General features: G+C 45.8%; 1 protein-coding gene across 1 annotated transcript in view; it reads left to right on the top strand.

Moving 5' to 3' along the window:
- The window catches only part of FBXO32 (F-box protein 32), a 34,445-nt gene extending 13,606 nt beyond the window's left edge, over window positions 1–20,839 (top strand). Inside the window, exons 5-9 of the mRNA XM_028105637.2 lie at window positions 6,923–7,016; window positions 7,859–8,043; window positions 13,583–13,765; window positions 14,748–14,891; window positions 15,368–20,839. Coding sequence (XP_027961438.1) covers window positions 6,923–7,016; window positions 7,859–8,043; window positions 13,583–13,765; window positions 14,748–14,891; window positions 15,368–15,457 — 696 coding nt within the window. The 3' untranslated portion in view covers window positions 15,458–20,839. The remainder of the gene's footprint in view (window positions 1–6,922; window positions 7,017–7,858; window positions 8,044–13,582; window positions 13,766–14,747; window positions 14,892–15,367) is intronic.
- The last annotated feature ends 1,154 nt before the right edge of the window (window positions 20,840–21,993 follow it).

Here is a 21,993-nt window from a genome sequence, read left to right on the forward strand (position 1 = left end):
ATTTTATACAAAAATTCTGTCTAGTTTCTAGGTTAAGTCAGGTGCTTACTATGCAGGGGGTGGGAAATGATAAATTGGACAGGTGAGCTGACTTTTAAATACCAATCAGCAGACTTTTTTCCCATTCAAGGAGGTAAGTTCCTGAGAGCATTTGGCACTGTATTCTAAGTGCTCCAGTTGAGGGTAAAACAGAGGGGTTTTTTTTCCAGTATCTGTAAGCTAGGATCGGAAAGCCCCTCAGGTCCACTGATGGAGGAGCTCCAGTAGCAAGAAGTTGACAGCATCCTCCTGCTAGATCCCCAGAGATCACAGACTCCTTCAGGTGAATGCCTTCACATTCCTAAACAGAGATTTCTGGATGCAACCCGTAACATTTACCTAGTGTTACCAAAGCCACTTGAGAATCAACAAATACCTGGCCCTTGCTTGTCAGGAGCTTCTGGGCTACTCCAGGGGACAAGGTTCAACCACGGAGATGGCAAATGGGGTTTTGGTCCTGTCTAGGAGAGTGGACGAAGGGGGTATTGGAGACAGCTTTTTGGAAGAGGTAGAACCTGAGATTGAAGAACCAGCCTCTTTCCCTGAAGGATGGCCAGGATTTGGTGAGGTAGGGAGGCAAGCAGCAGGCTTTGCAGGGATGAGTGGCAGGCGTAGAAACCTGGACGGGGGAAAGAACGGGAGTGAAGTGCAGGTGGGCCAGGGACCAAGGGCGATGTGACATCCAGCCTCATGGAATCCTAGGGTAGAGGTGAAGCAAACAGAACTGTTCCGATTGATGCAACAGGGAGCAGGGCACCGTTACAAGTTCAAAAATATCTGGGATGGATAGAAGACAGGCGAGTTTCTCTCCGATGAGAATACAATTAATTTGTATAAACTTGGCCCTCCTTCTTAGGATTTTAACACCCTCCGTTAGAGAGATGTTTCCCTTGCAAATAATATTTACCCAATCTTGACGTGCCTGAAGATTATTAATGTCTCTGAAATGTTCCCTCTTCCAACCTGTCAGTGTTCAAGCTCAAAGTCAGAAGAAAACTTTCCCGGTTTTTAATCTGTGTTCTCCCCTGAATAAAGAAGGGTCTTGAAAGTACATGGCACTTGGTACAAGCAGAGGCCCTGCCTGACGTAACCAAGGGTTTCTTGCAGAAGACAAAAGCTTCCTAGAGAACCCCAGCTTGGGGACTGAGCATGTGAGAAATGTCAGGCTTCTTGCAGCTTCTTTCCTGCCTTTGATGACCCGGAGGCTCATTTCTCCATCAAGACCTGTAACTCAAACTTCAGGGCCCACTGTCCTAGGAGATGGAAGAATTTAGAGATAAATTATGTTCCTAACCACGTTCAATGCAAGATAGAGTATGCTTTGAGCACCAGCCTATGGTTAACCTCCATGTGGTTTTGTCTCAAGCGGGCAGGGCAGCTACTGCGTCTGTGGATGCTTCTGAAGCCCTGATTTTAGTGTCCCTCTAGATCTCAGCCGCTTGCCTCCCTGGAAGGTGTCTGTCATATGTGTGCACTGTAAGTGATTTAACTGCTGAAACATCAGCCTGGGACCAGACCCTGTCTGACTCCCAGCCTGACAGTCCACAGACCATCTGCCATTGACCGTGATGGTGTCATCTGACCATTACGAGCCCCCTCCTCTATAGAGGAGGGACACTCGTGCCCAGGTCCCTTGCCGCTACAACACGCATGGATTCTAAAAGACAGATGGATTAGAAAACAAATAGCGGTCACCCACCTACCATGTGCCAGGCCGGGGGTGGAGTGAGAGGGAAGGAAACAAGCCTTGCTGTCTTGAGGTTCAGATCCCAATTAGACCATCCTCGAATGAGGACACAAGATCATTGCAGAGACAGGTCAGTGGCACGATGAGACCGGACGGTTCCCGTAGAGGAGGGTCTGAGCAGGTGACCTCCAAACTGGGGCCCGAAGGGTGGGTTGGAGCCAGCTCGGGGAGATGGGGAGACGTGACAGGGGCAGAGGCTGGGGGGCGGGCCTGAGCTGGCCCCGTGCAGGAAACCCAGGACGGGCTGTGCGGCTAGAGCAGAATGAGTCGGGGAAGTGCAGTGCAAAGTGATGCTGGAGATGGGGCATAGGCCAGATCAGGGAGGACGTTGCCCCGGCCACGGAAGGGAGTTTAGACTCTTCTCGAAGTGCAAAGGGAAGCCGCTGGAGGGTTTCCAGCAGAGCAGTGACCCGAGCTCATGTGTTTTGTAAAGTATGAATGCTCTGATGAACTGAAGGGGAGAGAAGAGAAGACACCTGCTCTTTCTGCGGCAAAGTGAGAGAGAAGGGAAATCTCCCTTCTGCCCAGTCATGGTCCACACACCACTTCAAACTGTGGTGGTATCCGCTCTAAGGTTTGCTCTGCGATATTGCTTAGATTGCAAGATTAACACTCGATTTTTCTCCTGTTCAACGTCTCCAATACCGGCATGAGCCAAAGCTGAAGGGCAGGATGTGGTTTCCACATGCAGTGACCACCATCCCTTCCTCTGGTAGCCCAGAGCCATTCCTGTGACTGCACAGCGAGTCACTGCAAATCGTGCCGGATACCCAGACTGCCCACGCGGCAGTGATGCCGTGGAATTCGGGGGGAGCCTGAGAGCCCTCGTGCTCCTCGTCCTCCTCTTGACCCTCTCGCTCCCCCTTAAACACGGCTGCAAATTCCTAGCACCTGGGCTCAGATCTGCCCAGCAGAAAAGAAACAGCTATTTCCCAACAAGACATTTTCCTCTGCTCTCTTGTGGCTGGGGGCAAAGAATCCAGCTGGCTAAATCCTCTTGGTAAATAAGCGGCTAGCTAGAGTCCTGCTCCCCTAGGCACACAGCTCTCTTAACACAGAAGTAAAAGGAACCAATTCTGACCCCTTTACCACCAGTTGCACATAATACTGCCTACCCACTGGGGCCCGCGGAGTTCTGCGGGTGTGGAAAGGAGACCTAAATGGTTTACCGAAAGCAACTGCCCCGTCCCAGTCGTGTTATTAACACTTTCTGGGGATGATTTCTCCCTTCCCGGTAAAAGCTGATCACCTGTCACAATGTCATCTTGATAGAGAATTTCTAGACTCTGTCTTCTAGAACATAGCAATACATGATATTGCTACTAGTTTTAAAGTTTGGCCCTAGGTGTAAATTTACCTGACCCTGAAAAGCTGAAGTCCTTAAGTGATCAAAATACATGTTCTCTGTTAAGACACAAATGGGCACAAGCCTTGGCTCCACCACTTACTATTGCTGGTATGACTTGAGTTACTTAATTTCGTTGAGCCACACTGTCCTCTTTTATCAAATGGAGAACCCAACTCATCGGCTCACCATGGAAGACTAAACAAGATCAGATCGTACAGGTAAAGTGCTTAGTGCCGTCCCTGGTATGTAGTAACCCCCCGCATTGTTAGCAAAATAAGACCTCAGGGTAGATGCAGCTATGTAAGACATAAAATGTATCAACATTAACTCTCATCAACAGATAGGGAGCCATTAAATGGATCACAAACATAATAAAAATGACAGAAAGGAATATTAAAATTTGAAACCATTTAAATATTTGGTTGACAATGAACAAAATTGAAATGCAGGGATTCTAAAGATCTTTAAGCCAGCTCTACTTTAGTAGTTCACTATCCCCTCCCTAGCAGTAATATTACCTAGTAATAGTCTCTGTATTATGATAAAAACTAATAATTTGAGTATATATATATTCTTTATACCAGACACTGTTGTGAATGCTTTATGAACACAGTCAATCTTCATTGCACCTCTGAAGTGGATACTATTATTCACATTTTACAGATGGGGAAACTGAAGCAGGAAGTTTGGTTCTGAAACCCTCTTAAACTCTACACACACAACACACACACACATTTCTTAAACTTTATGATATATCTGTGACATATATTACATTTATATATATCAGAGATATAGATCAGAAGTTGGTAAACTATGGCCCAAGGACCAAGTCTGGCCCCCCACCTGTTTTTGTAAATAAAGTTTTATTGGAACACAGCCACATCTACTCATTTACATATTGTATGACAACTGCTGAGTTAAGTAGTTGAGTAGTTGTGACAAAGAGCATATGGCCCACAAAGCCCAAAATATTTACTATCTGGCCCTTCACAGAAAGTTTGCTAAATCTTGATATCAGCTGTAAACGTCACTAAAAGATTGGGGTCTGGAAGAGATGAAATAATACCTTGTATTTGGTATTTAGAGTGACTTTTCACATATTTATCTCTTTAATTCTCCTAACAACCCTGTGAAGTAGGTAGTCTTTGTATTTCCATTTTAGAAATGAAGAACCTGGGGTTTTGAGAGGTTAGCAGACTTACACCACAGACTAGACCATAAACTCCATAAGTCTAGGCATCGTGTGTCTTTATTGTCATATCCACATCACCTACCACAATGTTAGGGCAGCACGGGCACTCAGAAAATACTTGCCAATGGAAGAGAGTGGTAAAGGTCACCCGGCTAGAGAAGCTGGGTCTCCTATTCCCTAGGGTTTTTTCTCCTGACCCCACAACTCCCTGGCGGTGGAAGGAGGGACTTTCTCTTGAGATAGGGCTGAACATAGGGTGCTTGACATGTCCTTCTGCTGTCAACTGAGAAATTTTGGCTGCTGCATTCCTCCTCCTGCTTAGTCAAACACCATCTCAGTCAGACCAAAGGGCTTTTTGTTTTCCCTCAAATGCATAGTCATAGCCTGGAGAGTTTTCCTCTCCTTGTGATTGGTGCATTTTTAGACAAGATTAACACTGACGCCTTCAAGCGATGGTAGTCACATGGAATCTGGGTTTTGGATGGATTTCAGGCAGAGCGCTGCCTGCCCTCCTCCCACCCCACGATGAGTCACAGTGCACAGCCAACTGCCCTTCCGAGAGGGACTCAAGGCTTTTGTTTTCTTTCATCTTGCTTCATGCTGGTCATGTGAGGCACAGGGTATTAATAGACCATCGGGTTGGCCTTCTGAATCTGGTTGTTGTTGGTCAGGGAGATAAACGAGAGGTCTGGCCAGTCCCCGCCATTTGTCACTCCTCTTTTGACTGTCACGTGCTGGTTGGTGACAGAGCTGAACCAGACAAGCAGAGGTCATCCAGTGTGGTCACCGCCCACCCGTGGACGTAGCCTGTACAGATGGACAGACTTCTTGCCTCTCTCTGTGGGCACTAGGTCAGCTCCTGACTTCCAACGCTGGACCACCAGTACTAATCTTAACAAACCAGCCTCAGCCTTTCTTCACCTCCTTCTCCCTGCGCGTGTGTGAGACACATAGGCCAGGCAGGGAGAGGTTTCGGGGTGTTTTATTTGTTTTGGGGTTTTGGTGGGGTTTTGTTTTGTTTTGTTTTTACTTAGAGTAAAATTTTACTTTGGGTAAAATTATGTTCAGGAAATTAAAAGTCTGTATGTGGTTTGACAGGCTCCTACAGGGCTCCAGGAGGACAGAAGTTTTAAACAAATGCCTTGGAATTGCTTAGGGCCTTGATCCAAAAGCTTCAGTTCTCCTCTGCAGCCCAGTGTTTGGAATGTCACTTTGCTAGTTCTCTCAGCCTTGATTCCAGTGCCCGAGCACAGTGTCACACTCGGTGTCTACCGACCTGAAGTGAAGTTGGGCCGGGGCCTGGCCAGCAGATGAAACTCCCTTGAAAAGTCTTCTAGGGGCAGAAATTCAAGCTCTAATGTAAAGGAGGGGTCTTGGTTCTAAGTCTTAGGCTAGCTAGTTTTAGCGGGGGGCCTGCTAGGCTCTGGTAAAATTATTTTCACTTTACATCAACCTCTTTTGTTTGGTGACTTTGTGAAAGCATTGAGTGTATTGAGGAGGTCTCTGCTGAGTCCTCCCACTGCTTGAAGTTGGTGAGACTTAGCCTCTTGAGCCTCACTTTGCTCATCTGCTAAGTGGGTTGATCTACCTGATCTCGAAGCTGCCCTTCCAGTCTGATGTTTCATTTTTCAACAGTAGAATTTTTAATAGTTTTTTTTTTTTAATATTGCCACATCTGTAAAGAATTTTGCTACCAAAGAAAAAGCAGACTAAGGATGCACCAAGTTAAATTACTACATTTCTTCTTGTTTGGCGATAAATGGGGTAGTGGGGTTAGGACACATGCCTTCAACCAACCAACCAACCTTGATTTTCCACGTGATCAGTGCCAGGCACTGTGCCTCATGGACGGGCATTCCCTCACTCAAAGCTCTCAACAGTCTTGGGGACTCTGAGTGTTATTAGTACAGATGAAGAAATGGGGGCACCAAGAAATTTAGTAACTTGCCCATAGTCACAGAGGATCCTAGTCTCTAAGTAAAAATACGTATATATACTATACAACCCTGAATTCCTCTCTCCCTGGGACTGGCCTCTTTCTACAGGAAGATTAAGTGCAATGGGAGATTCTAATTAACAGACATTTTTACCGAACACTGCATGAGCAGGAGATTTCTGGATAAGACTTGCCCCTTCCTTGGAAAGTACTCATCTTGCTGACCATGAGCTATAATGTGCCTTGAGAACAGTTGGTACCAGTGGGGAAGAAGTTCAAGTAGGGGTGGACAGATTCCCGCTGGGAGTGACTGTGTAGAACTCAAACATTTGCAGGTCATAGGCGGCTTTGTTCCCTTCAGAGTCCCTCGGCTTCACTTGCTGAAGTAGGACAAGCAGAATGAATTCACCCTGGCTGAAGCCAAACTCTTTATATTCAAAAGAAAAAAGGCAATTAAATATTCAGCCTGATTCCTGGGTTTTGAATTACCTCCATTTGTCTTCCACTGTGAGCATCTGCTTTTTATTCCACTGTGGGCCCGCCTGCCTTCTGTCTCTCCCCGTTGGTCCGTATCTCTGCATCATGTGACTCAAAAGCGAAGATTAGAGGAGAAAAATGTCTCTGTGTTCTAAGCCTGGCAACTCCTATTTTTACCCACAGCTGTTGGAACTGATAGCAAAGTCACAGCTCACGTCCCTGAGTGGCATCGCCCAAAAGAACTTCATGAACATTTTGGAAAAAGTGGTACTGAAAGGTGAGCTTTACCCCCCACCCCGCCCCACCTCTCTCCCTTTTTTATAGAGATGGGGATGGACAGATGGATTTTCCAATAGAGCAGACACGTCATGAGACATGGATGGACATGAATAACTCCAGATGCGTTTCAGGGGTGCCAAATGCCAGTTCAGAAAGGAGTGCCACTCATGTTCAGGACGAAGGGGGGAGACCGTCACCCTCCCATCCTTTTATCAGGAGCATCCATTTGCCCTGCTGCACACCTCTCACACTTCTCAGTGTGCTCACATGTCCCAAGCTTGGCTACCAAACCTCTGGATTCCAGATTCCTAGAAAATTGAGCTATGTACAAGGCAGAATAAATTCACAGACTATTTGATCTAAAAGGAACTTTAGGTCTTTGGCTCATCTGAGTCCTTGTGCATGCAGGGAAACTGAGGCCCCTAAGGAAGAGTAGTTTATCCGTAATCCCACAAAGACTCAGGCAGACAGGATCACAACTCATGTTCCTAACTACTGACCACCTACACAGGACATCACTGCTGGGCCAAAGAAACTGCCTTCAGGTCGAGTGAGCCAATCGGTGCTGGTGAAACAATGAAGAGAGAAAGAGTCTTTGCCAGAAACTAGGGAGAAGAGAACAAAGAGGGACCTAGATAATGGAAACTCTCCCCCGTCACCTCAAGTGTAGAAGCTTGGCCAGGTGTCGAATAAATAAGAGGGAGAAAGAAAACCACATCCCCAGAGGCAGTGACCCACATGACAGGAGCAGAACGGAGAAGAAAAAGAAAGGCCCGAGTACAAAATATACCGTGTCCCTGTATCATAACTGCTCATGCTTTTTCTCTCCCCCACTTCAAGTCCTTGAAGACCAGCAGAACATCAGGCTAATCAGGGAACTGCTGCAGACTCTCTACACGTCCTTATGCACACTGGTGCAAAGAGTCGGCAAGTCGGTGCTGGTCGGGAACATCAACATGTGGGTGTACCGAATGGAGACGATTCTACACTGGCAACAGCAGCTGAACAATATCCAAATTACCAGGGTAAGCGGGAACGCCCCGGCCTCCTCCTAGCAGTAAAGACTCTGTTCGGTGCCTCCACCGAGAGGCTGGGCGGCCTCCCCCAGGACTTTTTAAATCTTCTCTGGTGGTCAAAGAGCCTGCTCTCTCCTGGGCGCTGAGAGTGGGCTAGAAATTCCCAAAAAAGGGGGTGGGAAGAAGAAGTTGGCACAACAGGATCAAAGTATGTGAATTGCAACATGGTAGGCAAACCGGAAGCCTGGATTTGGGGGTGGGGGCTGAGGGGCGATCTCTCGTCTTTCCCATTTCCTCCTGAAGAACGTGTCCTTTACAGCTGTAGGAATGCTTCCTTGAATACAACAGAGGTCTGATGGCAGTGGCTTGGAAAGTTGGCACCAACCTCTGCAAAGTCTAGTTCCAGTGATTAATCATTATGACAAGTAAGCCTTTGGTTAGAGACCGCGAACCATACACGCAGGGAAAGAAAAGAGCGAGTCTCACTCAAAGTGGAAAAAAACCCAAAGAGGCCCTGTATTAGAGCTACACTTCTATTGGTAGTGTCTTTTGACTGTTTGAACCGAACTTGGCCCTCCGCTCTTGTCCTTTTAATAGTGAGCAAGAGGACTGAGGCACACAAAAAATGTGAGAAAGACACTCCTGTAATCTGCTAGGGCTCGCTAATGGACAGGCGCACTTAGACGGCTCACGTAGCGCTCGCCTCGCTTATCACCGACCGCGCTGTTCTAAGTGCTTCCGGGACCCAAGCTGATAAAGTTTGGGTCTGCCCCATCTCTTGAGAAGGTAACATGAAGAAGCCGCTTTGACCTCTTTTAAATACTTATTTTACTATATGAAGTTTTCAAAATGCAGCATCCTTGACTTGGCTGTTAAGAACCTCTCTGTGCCTCTTAGTTTCTTTAACTCTGAAACAAAGGGAATAATGAGAAGTTTCAGAATTATGTGACTTCCTTAGAATCACTTTGGCTACAACTCCCACACTTACACACACACACACACACACACACACACACACACACAGCACAAGCCCAGAAAAGCTATCTCCGTCGTTTAAGAGCGTGTATTCTGAACATTTGCCGGATTTATTCTAATAACTTACCCCATTGTCTTCTCTTAAGTGTAGGCATAGTTTGACGACGTGAATTTGAGACCTAGATTCCCAGCTTCTCTCTCACAGAAAACCCACTTAGACCTTCTACCTGATTTCTGGTATTCTGTGTAGCCTGGACGTAACACTTTCTTTTTTTGGTCCAAGCCCAGGAGAGAAGCATCCAGCCAGTGACCTAAATGAGCAAGTCCTATTTGTCCCAAGGGTCTGTTTCCTCCAGCAGCTTTGGAACACTATTTAGGTGATCACACTTGGCCAGATCTTGCCTCTGCTGCCTGCATCCCAGAAGCCTCCCTGGCCACAGCCGCTCGCGTACTTTACACGCCCATGGGCTTGCTTACCTAGAACCCCCCCTTAACTGATCCACAGACACACCAGGGAGGAGGTAGCCCTTGTAGCTGCTATAACCCTTCAGAGACAGGAGTGGGGACCAGAGAAGCCCAACAGCTTAGGCCAGAACCCAGGACTCCTTATTCCTCACATGGCAGAGCTTTCTTAACATCAGTGGTTTCCAAACTTCTTTTCAATCCAGCTTTCTTCCAACTATGTATTCAGTGATCCAGCTTTTTGCAAACCCTTTACATCCAATGCAGTCCCGTGCAGGACAGATCAAACACTGAAGTTCCTCTCACCCTCCCTTCTGCTCCTGGCACTCCAGCCAGGCCAAGCCCTTCTCTGCCCATGCCAAGCTTGGTCCTGCCTCCCCGGGCCGTCCAGTCCACTGAAAACACTCTCATCTCGCCTTCCTCAGAGGAGTTGTTGCCATCTGAAATGATCTCCAACGTGATACCACTTCCCTAGCTCCAGCCACTGGCTTATGAGCACCACAAAGAAAGACCACCATCTTGCCCCCTGCTCTGTTCCCTCTGCCTTGCACAGAGCAGAGGCGGTCAATAAATTGTAGATGAATGATGAATGAAGGGTAACAATGCCTATCTCCTAGCCCTGGTGTAAGATTTAATAAGCTAACACAATAGAAAGTGCTTGGGACAGTGCCTGGCATGTAGTAAGTCTTTAAATGTGTCAGCTCTTATTATTACGAAGGGCTCGCTCTGTGGCAGACACTCTTCTAAGTCTTTCACATGTATTCATTAACTCATCCAGTGAATAACTATGAGTGAGGTCTTTATAATAGCTGATTTCCACTGGGCACTATGCTAAGTACTTCTATGCATCATCTTGTCCACTCTGCCCGACACTGTAAGAAATGCTTTTCCTCATTTTATAAATGAGAAGAATCAGGCTGAGTAGTTAAGAATTGTGTGGCTGGGGGCACCTGCATGGCTCAGTCAGTTGAGCATCCAACTCTTAGTTTCAGCTCAGGTCATGATTTCAGGGTCATGGGATCGAGCCCGGCATCGGGCTCCACGCTCAGCAGAGTCTGCTTGAGATTCTCTCTCTTCCTCTCCCTCTGCCCCTCCCCACTGGGCTCGCTCACTCTCTCTCAAATAAATAAATCTTAAAAAAAAAAAAAAAAAGAATAGTGTGGCTGGTGCCTCAATGCAGGTAAGATGCAGGGGACTGAACCCAGGCCTGTCTGCAGAGGCTGCTCTTCTCCCCACTGCACTCTGCTCCCTGCTGCCCTCCTTCCCAGCCCTCCTCGCTCTGAGCCACATTATTTTGAGAGCAGTGATGGGAACCCATGGAGCCCTAAAGAGCTTGTCACACAAATGCCCAACTCTCCAGAGGAAAGAAAGATCGAGAGAGAGAGAGAAAAACAGGACTTAATTACTTCAGTCTGGACTATATTTCGGCAGCACATATACTAAAGCCTACTTTTTAACAGTTTGGACTAAAGAGAAGTATGTTATTCCACAAAAATGTTAAGGTGACATTTACAGTAATTGCTTTCTATTTGCCAAAGTTCTAGCAGTAGCTTCCCGGCATATGATCTTGTTTTCCTTCAAAATTTCATATCTAATTTTATGGAGCCAATTTTTATTGGCAAAAATAATTACTAGAATAAAGAATGAAGGGGGAAAAATGAAGAGAACTGGTTTGGAGAGGGAGAAGTCAAATAGAATCACTATGGGTAAGGCAGTGTTTGGGGTAAGGCTGTGTTTTGAAGCAGAGAGAGGGCAGGGTAGCCATAGAAGGATTATAGCCAAATGTTTGATTGACTTATTGTTCTTTTATATGTTTATATTCAAAAAGAAGGCGGCATGCAAGCAGTTAACCATTTATCAGGAGTAAGGGCTCAGCATGGGGTCTGGGCAAGGATTTTGGAAAAGTTCAGGTTTGAAAATTTGAGCGTGAACTCTGCCAAGTGGACTTTAATAGGAGTTCATGTAATAATTGGCCTGGGAGTTTTAACCAAAAAAGTAGATGCTTTGAAGTGCTGGAAACAAAAGGAAAGTTTCATGGCAGTTTTATTAGCTCATATGATCAGCAGCAGATGATAAACGACAAATAAGTGTAGAGCCTTCAGCGGTCCAGCGAAAGTCCTGAATTTTGCAAACAACTGAAAACTCAGCCCAGCAGCCTGAACAATTTAAACTGTCAAGTCATAGACACTTCTGATGAGTTAAGAGGCTGAAGCTGATTCAAATCTGAGATTGTTAGAGCTGGAAGGGACCATGAGAGTCTTCTAAGCCAATTCACTTTGGACATGGGGAAACTGAGGCCCAGAGTTCCCAAGGGCACCTGGGATTCAGATCTACTGCTTCTCCATCCCGTGTTCCTCCCATGCCACCTCCCATTCTTCTCCACAGTCCGGCTTCCCAAGGCCCCATGCCTCTTCCCAACTTCCCTCTATACATCTGACCTGCTCTGCAGGGGACACAGGTGGGGATTGGTGAAACCACGCATCCCCCCTGGAATCCTGTGCGTGTGGGCTCTGATGTGCCTTGCACAGAGTAGTTCCCTAAAAATTTGAGGATATCCATTGACAGGATATTTTCCCCTGAGCTAAGGAAGGGCTTCTTCATCCTATATTTTTTCCTGTGACCCCCAGAGGTGACAGAGCACCAAGCTAAAAATGGCAGTAGTCCAAAATCAAGAGCTCACCCAGATCTAGCATGAGAACAAAGAACCCCAGTCGCAGGTGATTTGTGCTCACTTCTTACCCAAATGGCATCATCAATTGCTGTCGAGGAGCTATCAGTAAATACTAGTGAGGGCCTTCTCTGTACAGATGGTTCCCAGAGCACTCTGTGCTTACTTCCTTGATAGCACTTAACATATTGTTCTCTAATTATTTGCTTATGTTTCTGAGTCTCTTGCGAGCCTAATGAACCCGTTCCAGCCCCAGTGCCAGGCCATAGTAGGCCCTCAAAAGAGGTTGTTTGTGCTGGGCTCGTCTGCAAGGGATATGAAATTAGACCCCACCTTCAAGGATCTAGGTGTGGGTGGGATAACATGAGCCCATCAAAATTTAAATAATAAATATAAAACTAAACAATTAAATACAAGTTGAGGGTTATAGCAGAAACAGCTCCTGATTAACTGTCAATGTACTGTCCACAAATAACTTTTTTTAAATATTCCATGGAGCCCTAGGTTTGAATAGAGATGTTCTAACGGATGGGGGCACTTAGGCCAAAAGTTTCTGGACCAGCCATTCCTAAAGGACACATACGCGCGCGCACACACACACAAATATACACAACAAGCACAGGGTCTTTTTGTTGTTGTTTTTTACCTACTTAATTATGAGGGTTTCAGTCATCCCTCGGGTATTTTTTGGGTACCTACTATATGCTAAGCACTCTTCTATGAAAAAAGCACACAGCAATGAAAAAAGACAAAAAGTGCTGCCTCGATGGAGCTTACGTTCCAGCAGGAATGTTCCATTCAAGCTTCCTTTTGGAAACAGTTTGCATTACATAACAAAAAGGGGCTGGTTCAAAAAGTCCCCAGAAGAGCTCATAGAATTCCAGGAAGATGCCTGGGGTACCCACAAAACAGAAAAGAAATTCCCTTTCAGGGAAAATGGGTATAAGCTGGATCTGAAGAAGAGCATCATTTGGACAGGCAGAGCGGTGAGGGGACAGCAGGGGCCCAGGCAAGAAAACCCGCCTGGAGGGATCCATGGCCAGGAGGGGTGATGGGAAAGCCTGCACAGGTGGCAGTCTGGGGGGTTTTTCAAGGCATGGGGCCCTTTAGGAAGGTAGCGAATCTGGTCACTGCACTGAGTGGAGCAGAGGAATCCAACATGTGCTGTTTGGAGAACCGTTAAAAGTATAAAGCTTTGTGAAACTTAGGAAAGTCCCTCTGGCACCATTCAGCTGGAGCTGTTCCAGGCTGTTCCTGTGGGCCTCAGCCGCGGGTCCTGTTTCTGCCCTCAGGGTGGGGAGAATTGCAGCTTTGGATCTGGGATCAGTCAACCAGCTTGAGGGTGGAGGACAAGGGGACAGCTGCATCCTCGGAGAGTGTCACCCGGTGATCTGCGGCCCACCCCCCACAACCTGCAACTTAACGTCTTCCTTCTCCCCACAGCCTGCCTTCAAAGGCCTCACCTTCACCGACCTGCCTTTGTGCCTCCAACTGAACATCATGCAAAGGCTGAGTGACGGGCGTGACCTGGTCAGCCTCGGCCAGGTGGCCCCCGACCTGCACGTGCTCAGCGAGGACCGGCTGCTTTGGAAGAAGCTCTGCCAATACCATTTCTCCGAGCGGCAGGTCAGGGGGCCCCTCACGGGCAGTCCCTCCTCTCCCTTCTCTGTCCCCCAGCCTCAAACTTCCTTGGCATTCTTCCTGAGCTCGAGGCATGGGAGCCCACCCTCCATGGGGCCTCCCGGCTGACTAGAGAGCAACAATACGAGGAGTTTCTAAATAATGCATGTGATTCTAATGGAAAAAACAACTTACATTCTTAACCTATATGCACACTTCACAACTTGCTTTAAAAAGTTCATAAAGCAACACCTGGCCTCCTCTGCTATGACAGAGTAACTTACAAAAGCAACTTATCTTTATAGTTTACAGGTAAGAACTTTTATAGGTATGTTTCATTTTAGTCTAACCACCCAGGGTGGGGTAGGTATCTTGATGCTCACTTTAAACAGATGAGGGGATTCAGTCCACAAACTAGGGAAATGGCTCTCAAGGGAAGGAAACTGGCCTTGAATATGAATCTGAACTGGGGGCTTCAGACACCAGCTCTAGGCCTGTTTCCCCTCCTCGTGCTGCCCCAGACGTTTTTTTCCACCCTCTTTATATAGACGTGTGAGTTCAACAAGTTCTGTTCATGAAGCCACTAATATTCAGATATAAAATAGAGCCACGGTGCCAAGCAGGGACTGCATCTCCCTGGAAATAATCACTCAAGTCTACAGCAAAGAAAAGATTGAAGGTGTTTATTGAAATCACCTAAACTTTAAAGGACCATCCAAATACAATTTAGTAGAGGTCACTAGTAAGATGTCACCAGCCCCCCTGTTTCTTTTAAAGACTGGTAAAAGCTACCGTTTCACTGGGTAGAGCTCAGAAGGACCTTCTTTCTATCTTAGCAGTTTTTTCCCTGGTAAGTGCAGGGCACAGATGAACAAGGGGGAAGGAGAGGGTGGGAACAGAAATTTTCAGAAGCACAAAACCACAAACTATCTTCTTGACGAACCCTCCTGCAGTCGTTTGCAGTTATTTGTATTCGTTTGCAATTCAGATCCGCAAGCGATTAATTTTGTCCGACAAAGGACAGCTGGATTGGAAGAAGATGTATTTTAAACTTGTGCGATGTTACCCACGGAAAGAGCAGTACGGAGACACCCTTCAGCTTTGCAGACACTGTCACATTCTTTCCTGGAAGGTATGTGTCTCGAGGTGGCTGCCACAGACCCCCTAGCCCAGCCCCTAAGAGCTAAAGGCACCAACATTGCCATGCGAAAGCCCTTCCTACTTCTTTCCTGCACTTCCCTACTGCAGCTGAAGGAAGGTGTAGGAGACACTGATTCAGTCCCTGGGGAGAAAAACTTTGAGAGTCCTTAATTTCCTCCACTCCTATTTGTGTGTGTGTGTGTGTGTGTGTGTACACATATATATATATATATATATATATATTTTTTTTTTTTTTTTTTTTTTTTTTTTTTGTGGTACATCCCACCCACCTGCAAATTCTCCCATTCTCTTTGGGTATGGGTGCGCATGCACACACACACACACACAGATCTTTAGTTTTTGCAGAACTTACGGCATTCTTGACAGAGGAATGTTGTTTTGAGGCTGGGCCCAGCCAACGAGATGCTTCTGAGAACTCAAACCTAAAACCATGATGTTCCTTTCCAGGGCACTGACCACCCGTGCACAGCCAATAACCCAGAGGGCTGCTCCGTTTCCCTTTCACCCCAGGACTTTATCAACTTGTTCAAGTTCTGAATCCCAGCACAGGACAACACTTCTGAAGGGCTCCCCAGCTGATCAGACGGCTGGGAATACAGAGCTTGGACAGTTCATTTGTAAATAGTGTACATTTGAAACGTTGGCTCAAAACTTCTGAGCTAAGTCACTGAGAGGACATTGGAAGGGGAGATGCAGGTGCCGGCGGGGAGCTGAAGAATACGGACTTCTCATTAGAACTGGTATGGAAAAACGGAAATACTGTAAATAAACTTTTTTCTAACTATTTGCCGGCAAGACTGTAAGGGCAGGAATTCAGTTTCATCGGTGAAAATGGAATTCTCCTCATGTTCACTGAGACTCCTTGGTAGTTCCCTAGGGATGTGGAAGAAAAGGGCAGAAGTCGAATACAAGATAGAACACTCTGTTTACAATGTGAAAATTTGCTTAAAGAAAGAGAAGACGACAACATAATGCGAAATCCCTGCGCTTTGGTTTTGATTGGGGGGAGGGGGGGTTGTTTTAAAAAGGCAAAGGAAGCACCACCCATCTTAAACCCGCGAGGGCATAGGGCCTTATCTTGCAAATATATCACACAATAGTCTACCTCGGAAAGTATGCAGTGCTCCCTCCGCCAAAGTGCATTGTCCAGTAGGCAGTGTCTGTTTTTCTTGGTTTTTCGTCACATGAAAGTGGTTTCAATAGGAAGGGATCCTGGAGGCAATCCTCATCATGTTGCAGACTTCCTTTTTAGATGAATAGGCACTCTTCGGAGTGGCCTCTTTTCTAGAATAACTCCACAGCACATATGCCTTTTTTTTTCCCCTTTCATGTTATAGCTGTGATATAGCTCATCTGGGGCAACGTAAGGCCTATTAAAAACAGTCCCAGAGGAAGTCCTACCACAGAAAAGATGGAATGAGTCACCCAAAAGCTGTGAAGACTTTCTTATTCCTGTTTAACTTCTCGGCTTGTCTGGGCTTCCCAGAATATCTTCACAGATAAGCGTAATCTGTGGACTGGTCGAAGCCAGAGTGCTGATAAAGTCTTGTAAAACAGGTTTTACGTATCAGTTAAACGTTTTACTAGGGGCTGTCCCCCATGGCAGGTGATGGGCTGAGGAGCTTTCTTTTCTTTATGTCCAACATCAAAATTTACTCAGCCTAAGCGAGGATTTCTTGCGAGGATGACGAGATAAAGCCTGGAGTTCCAATCACATAGGGAACAGAAGTACTGTGAGTTCATCCCTAAACTTGCTCCATACCCCTGGGGATCTTGCTAGGCAAATATCACAGGTAACTGTGTGGAAGAAAGGAAATCTCAGGACTTAATGAGGTCATTGTCAAATATTCCTGGGATGGGGTAGGGGATGTTTTTGTTTTTTACTTTTTATAGAACTTTGCTTTTCTACAACAATGTACATATTTTGGCAGTTGTATTTGCTTTGTGCTTTTTTTCTTCTTTTGCAAATAAAGTTGCCACCCTGCCATGCCCTTGGCAAATAAGTGAAGCAGAAATAGGAACTTGCTCACATTCACAGTGGAGAACAGTGTATCCTTAGGGGTTGAACCTTGGGGTGACCTGTGGAGGGGAAAGGTGGGTAAGCATGTACAGAAACAAGGCCAGGTGCCAGCCAGTGATGCAGAGCCCCTTCCTGCCCTCCCCTCAGTGCACAGCCCCCGTATCAGCATGCTGAAGAGAAGTCAACTCTCCATCAACCCTCCTCACTGGGCCTACGCACCAGGGTGTCTCCATGTTTATTTTCACTACCCCCACGCCCATCAGAAGAAAAAGTAAATTGCATTTAAATTCTCCCCACTGAGAAGAATTAAACATTAAAGAATAAGATCTTGTTGGGTAAGGTTGAGCTTCCGGAGCCCCTGTAATACCAAATGGGTTTTTTTGCTCTCCCCTCCCCCCTGAGTCAAAGTCACACTGAGGAATGCAGGACCTAGATGGTGGAATAAAAAAGCGCTTCCAGAATTCAGACTTAAATGTCTCCACTTCCTGAAAAATGTGGGGCGGAGCTGGGTTGATTGTTACTCTGAGATCTCTGGAACCTTTGACTCTGACGTTTTTAGGTGTAGGTGTTCGTGGCCTTCCACATCTGTCCATCAACTCGTGACCTCTGCCTCTTCATGCCCATCAGGAAGGTGGGAACTCCCAGGCACCCTCGGGTGTGCAGTCCCAGAAATGTTGCCTGCTTTAGGTCATCAGCACAAAGTTGGCAAACCAGTCTCCTTTGGACTATCCACAGTGCCTGCGACTGCCTGTCAGACCCCAGGCAGCGAGGCGCATCTGTGCAAGATGACTCCTACCGCAAGTGGTAGGGTGATGGTTTTCTGAGTTGTTTCCCTTGATGGTGCCTCTGGGCTCTCCCCATCTCTGTTGGCATTTTTGGAGGTGATGTGGTGACAGAGTCGAAAATTTTTGAGGAAGATTTTTAAGGAAAAAGAAGAAACCAACATTTGTGGTTCTCTTTCATTGGAAGAGGAGACAAAGAAAGGAAATGGCAGGTGGAGAGGGATGGGGGAAGAAATAGAAATGGCCTATCTTTGATGCTGTGGTTTGTGTGAAGGCAATGGAGAAGAACATGGCGGGTGAGAGCATCTGTGTTGGTGCCACGTGGCAGCTATTAAGCATGGCCAGAGCCTCACATATAAGTAAAGCCAGTGAAAAAGAAAATTCTCGTTCCCTGGGTACTAATCGTCTTTAGAATTTCTATTGGCAAACCCTCTAGGGACAACCTAACCTAAAAAACAAAAACAAAGGATCCCTGTCTCAAAACTGCTGGTCTAAAAGCCAGGGAGACAGGACAATGGAAAGTGCTGGAAGAGATAAAAGGCTCCCCTCTCATTGCTGTACCTACCTAACCACCCCTGCCCCCGTAACATAGAATTTAACGCCCTGTCAACTAGGAAGTAATTTGGACTTCCAGAGAAGGAAGGAGGGCGCCCAGGGCAGTGTGAGTGAGCACAAGTCCACAGGGATGTTAGGTATGATCTGGTCCAATGTCAAGGTGTATGAGCAACGAGCCCGGAGTCTCTTGAGAGTAAGGCACAACATTTGGGGAAAGACTATGTGAGTGCTCACCTCACAGCAAGATCCAGAGAAAAGTCCAATGACATCTTCAAGTAGAGGGCATGATTACTTGATGCTATTACTTTGAGTAGATGGATCAGTAGCATCGGAGGGCGACTGGCAAAACCACAAAAAACATCCCCAGGGTGTCAGCCGTGAGATGACATTTGTTTAGTGATGATCAATGTTATACTGAAGTGGCCTAGAGGAGATAATTGGAGGTGGGCTGGGTTGATACTGCAAAACACTCAGTACAACAGTGGGCTTTACTGGGTGATGGTGAAGGAAGGTCACCAGCAGGTATGGTGTTATTGTCATGATTCTCTGTGGATTCGAAAAGTGTTTTTCATGAGGAGCTTACAATTTAACACAGGCTCCTTTTTTCTGTTGTTTCTATGTGGGAGAAGAGAGGGAGCTTAGAATTTCATTTGTCTAAGCAAGTGGTGTGATTTGCAAGGTCAATCATTTCAAGACATGTTCAACTGTATATCGTTTGTAGCATTGAATATTTATCATAAAATACGCACCTGCGTTTATAGTTTTCTGCCAGGCTATAGGGCAATAATGTTTTGCTATGCACTCTATTTTATGTGTGTGAATTTTTTTAACTGTAATTTTATGTGTGAATTTTTTTTTAACTAAACTATATCAACATTTTCTATGTGGACATCTGGGTGTTTTTTGTTGTTTTTTTTTTTTTTTTTAATCTATTTCCAACTATCTGAGTCTGTGAACCATCCTTCTGACTGGATCCTGGCCTAAAATCCTATTAGTGTTTAAACAGACTTCAGAAACACCCCGAACCTCTAGACAAATGCAAAGACATGGCTCTTTGATATATCTTGGGCTCTGATGTCTTCAGTAAACAAGATCATAATTCCTTTAAACTCCACATTTTCTTTAGATGCTTTCTTCTCTGTTTGTTAAAGAGAGTGAACCCTCGTGGTTTCCCGAAGGAAGGAAACTCCCATCCCAGACTTTGGTGCTGGAAGGGAAGTTGAAGATGGTGGAGTCAGGCATTCCTTCTGCCTTTCAACATGAGGTGGGGGGTCCAGAATATTCAGGGGACATGTCTGAGCCCATCTGGTCCTCAGTGGTAGACCTGAGTATGAACCCGGGACTTTCTGAGGCCTTGACTCTGTGCCCCCTACCCAGCATCTGTCCGTATTGTCTGGAGACACGTGACACCTGACCCGACTGTTCTCAACACCTTCACTGTGGAAGGCAAGCATGAAGGTCCAGTGTTAGGCATCCAGGCATTATCATTTCCAAATATTTTAAGTCCCCGGTTCTCCGGAGAAGTTAACATTTCTCCCCGGAGCCACTTAACATTTTTACGAACCTCTGACCCTGTTGTGAGAGTATAGCATTCTATGAGTACAACCTGCTCACCATAGAGCAAGCAGCGCGTTTTGACAAACTCACTTTTCCCTCAGTACTTAAATTTTAATTACAAAAGTGGTCTAGATAATGGCTGAGCAGCCAGCTTGCTTTCTAGAAACCGAGGTTCTGATGGTAACCAAGCAGGTATTTCCTCTCAGAGGAAGAAGTACATTTAATCCATACCCTTCATCTCCCCACCCTCCAGCACCTGCCATAAGGTCTGGTGAGTTTCTATCCCGAAGGGGGCGGGGGGAGGTGGGGGGAGAGAATCCTCCCACTCTCTGCTAAACGTCATCTTCACTAAGCAAAGATGGATTATTTTATAATAATATAAATATAGGCAGCAAGGAGCGAGGGACCACGGATATTTGTGACTTTGTCTGCTGGACATTTTTCAAAGTGTCCCTGAACTCAGCAAACAAAGCTTCCTGAGAAATCTCCCAAAATTCAGGCCCTGCTCCATTTGTCCAAAAATGGATGGCTGCTCCAAATCTCTGAACTTCTTAAAACTCCATCTGCTACATTACTTCTGGAGTTTTTCTGTCTTTGAGTATAGCAATGTTTGTTTAATTAACGACGCACAAGTCTGTTAAACAGAAGGCTCCAAGGATTGCTCTACGCTTGAGAGCTCTTGGCACCATCTTTATTCTACCAAGTGCCAATAACCCTGGCTAGAGGGGGTGTATATTAAAGTCCATGTCCTAAGTTTGGAAGCTTTACTCCTTTTAATAAAAAATGCTATAGGGGATTGAACATGTAACTAAAAGTACAAGGTTAGTCTCATTACATGCAAAGATGTTTATTTAATACTGTGTGAGCTAAGTCCTTCTGTATAAATTATTTGCACACTTTCCTTGCATGATGAATTGATTTTTTATAGTTGTTTGTACCAGACGGTGGCATATTTTTGTAAAAATTTTTTGACACTGAATTGCAATAAATGTTTTTCCAACAACACCCGGGTGCATTTTTGGTGTGTGCCAATTCAAGTTGGCTTTTTAGCATACCGAGTATGTTTATCTTTTGCCTCGTGAGGCTTAGATTCCTTGTCCCAGAAACTTATCATTGTTAATAAAATTTCTAGGAACATGTAGAAAAATAAGCTGGCTGCTGAGTGCCAAACTCAGTCAATAACACAGCACTATGCTCAAATGGGACAGGTCCACTTACTGTATGTATACTAGAATGATTAGGGAACAATGAGCTGTGAAATCAGTATCAATTTATTCATCAACAGACATTTAGTGAACAGCTATTATACACTGTGCAAGGCGCTGGGAATAGGATAGTGAACAAGACAGAATGCCTGCCTCTATGGAATTTAGATTCTAGTAGGAAAAACAAAGACAAACAAAGCAAGTAGGAAAACATTTAATTCATAATAAGTGCTATGGTAAGAATAGACAAGGGTCTGGGATGCAGAATAACAAGGGAACCTGCTGATGACAGGCTGAGCAGTGGGTCTCTCCAACAAAAGATAGTGAGGCTGAGACCCAATATGTAAGAAAGAGCCTGCCGCAGAAAAGTGAGGTCTTGAGCATTCCAGAAAGAGGGAATGGCTTGAGCAAGGTTCAGATCATGGTCCTGCCACTTACTACGCTGTGACCTTTGTCCCCTTAATTCCGCTAGGTCTCAATTTCCTAGACTCCAAAATGGTGATGATAAATCCATTACTTATGGTTGTGAGGGCTAAGCGAACTGATGTGAGTAAAAAGGCATGGAACCAGGCACACCACACATGTTCCATAAATGTTAACAATCATGATTCCCCAAGCAACATTGCTCTGCATCTCTAGTTAGGTGTGATGTGCTCAGGTGACCGACATGGTAGCTGAATTAATACATTTACTCTGGAATGTACCCTGATCCTGCCACTAACTCTCCATCAGAAAAAGACATAAAAGGCACATTGGAGTAATCAGATTTTTTTTTTTTTTAATTTCCACCAGGAACACAAAAGCTCAACACTCACTAAATATCCCATGCATTCTTTGCTCAGGCTGCTCTATCTACCTAGAATATTCTTCCCCTGCCTCTGTCTGGTAAGCACCTATGGCTCCTTATGACCAGCTCATCCCTAAAGCCTCCTCCGACTGAGTAAATCTCACCTC

The sequence above is a fragment of the Eumetopias jubatus genome, unplaced genomic scaffold (assembly GCF_037043125.1).
Source record: "Eumetopias jubatus isolate StellerSeaLion01/CBP00866 unplaced genomic scaffold, mEumJub1_p1.0 scaffold_4, whole genome shotgun sequence".
NCBI classification, from domain to species: Eukaryota; Metazoa; Chordata; class Mammalia; order Carnivora; family Otariidae; genus Eumetopias; species Eumetopias jubatus.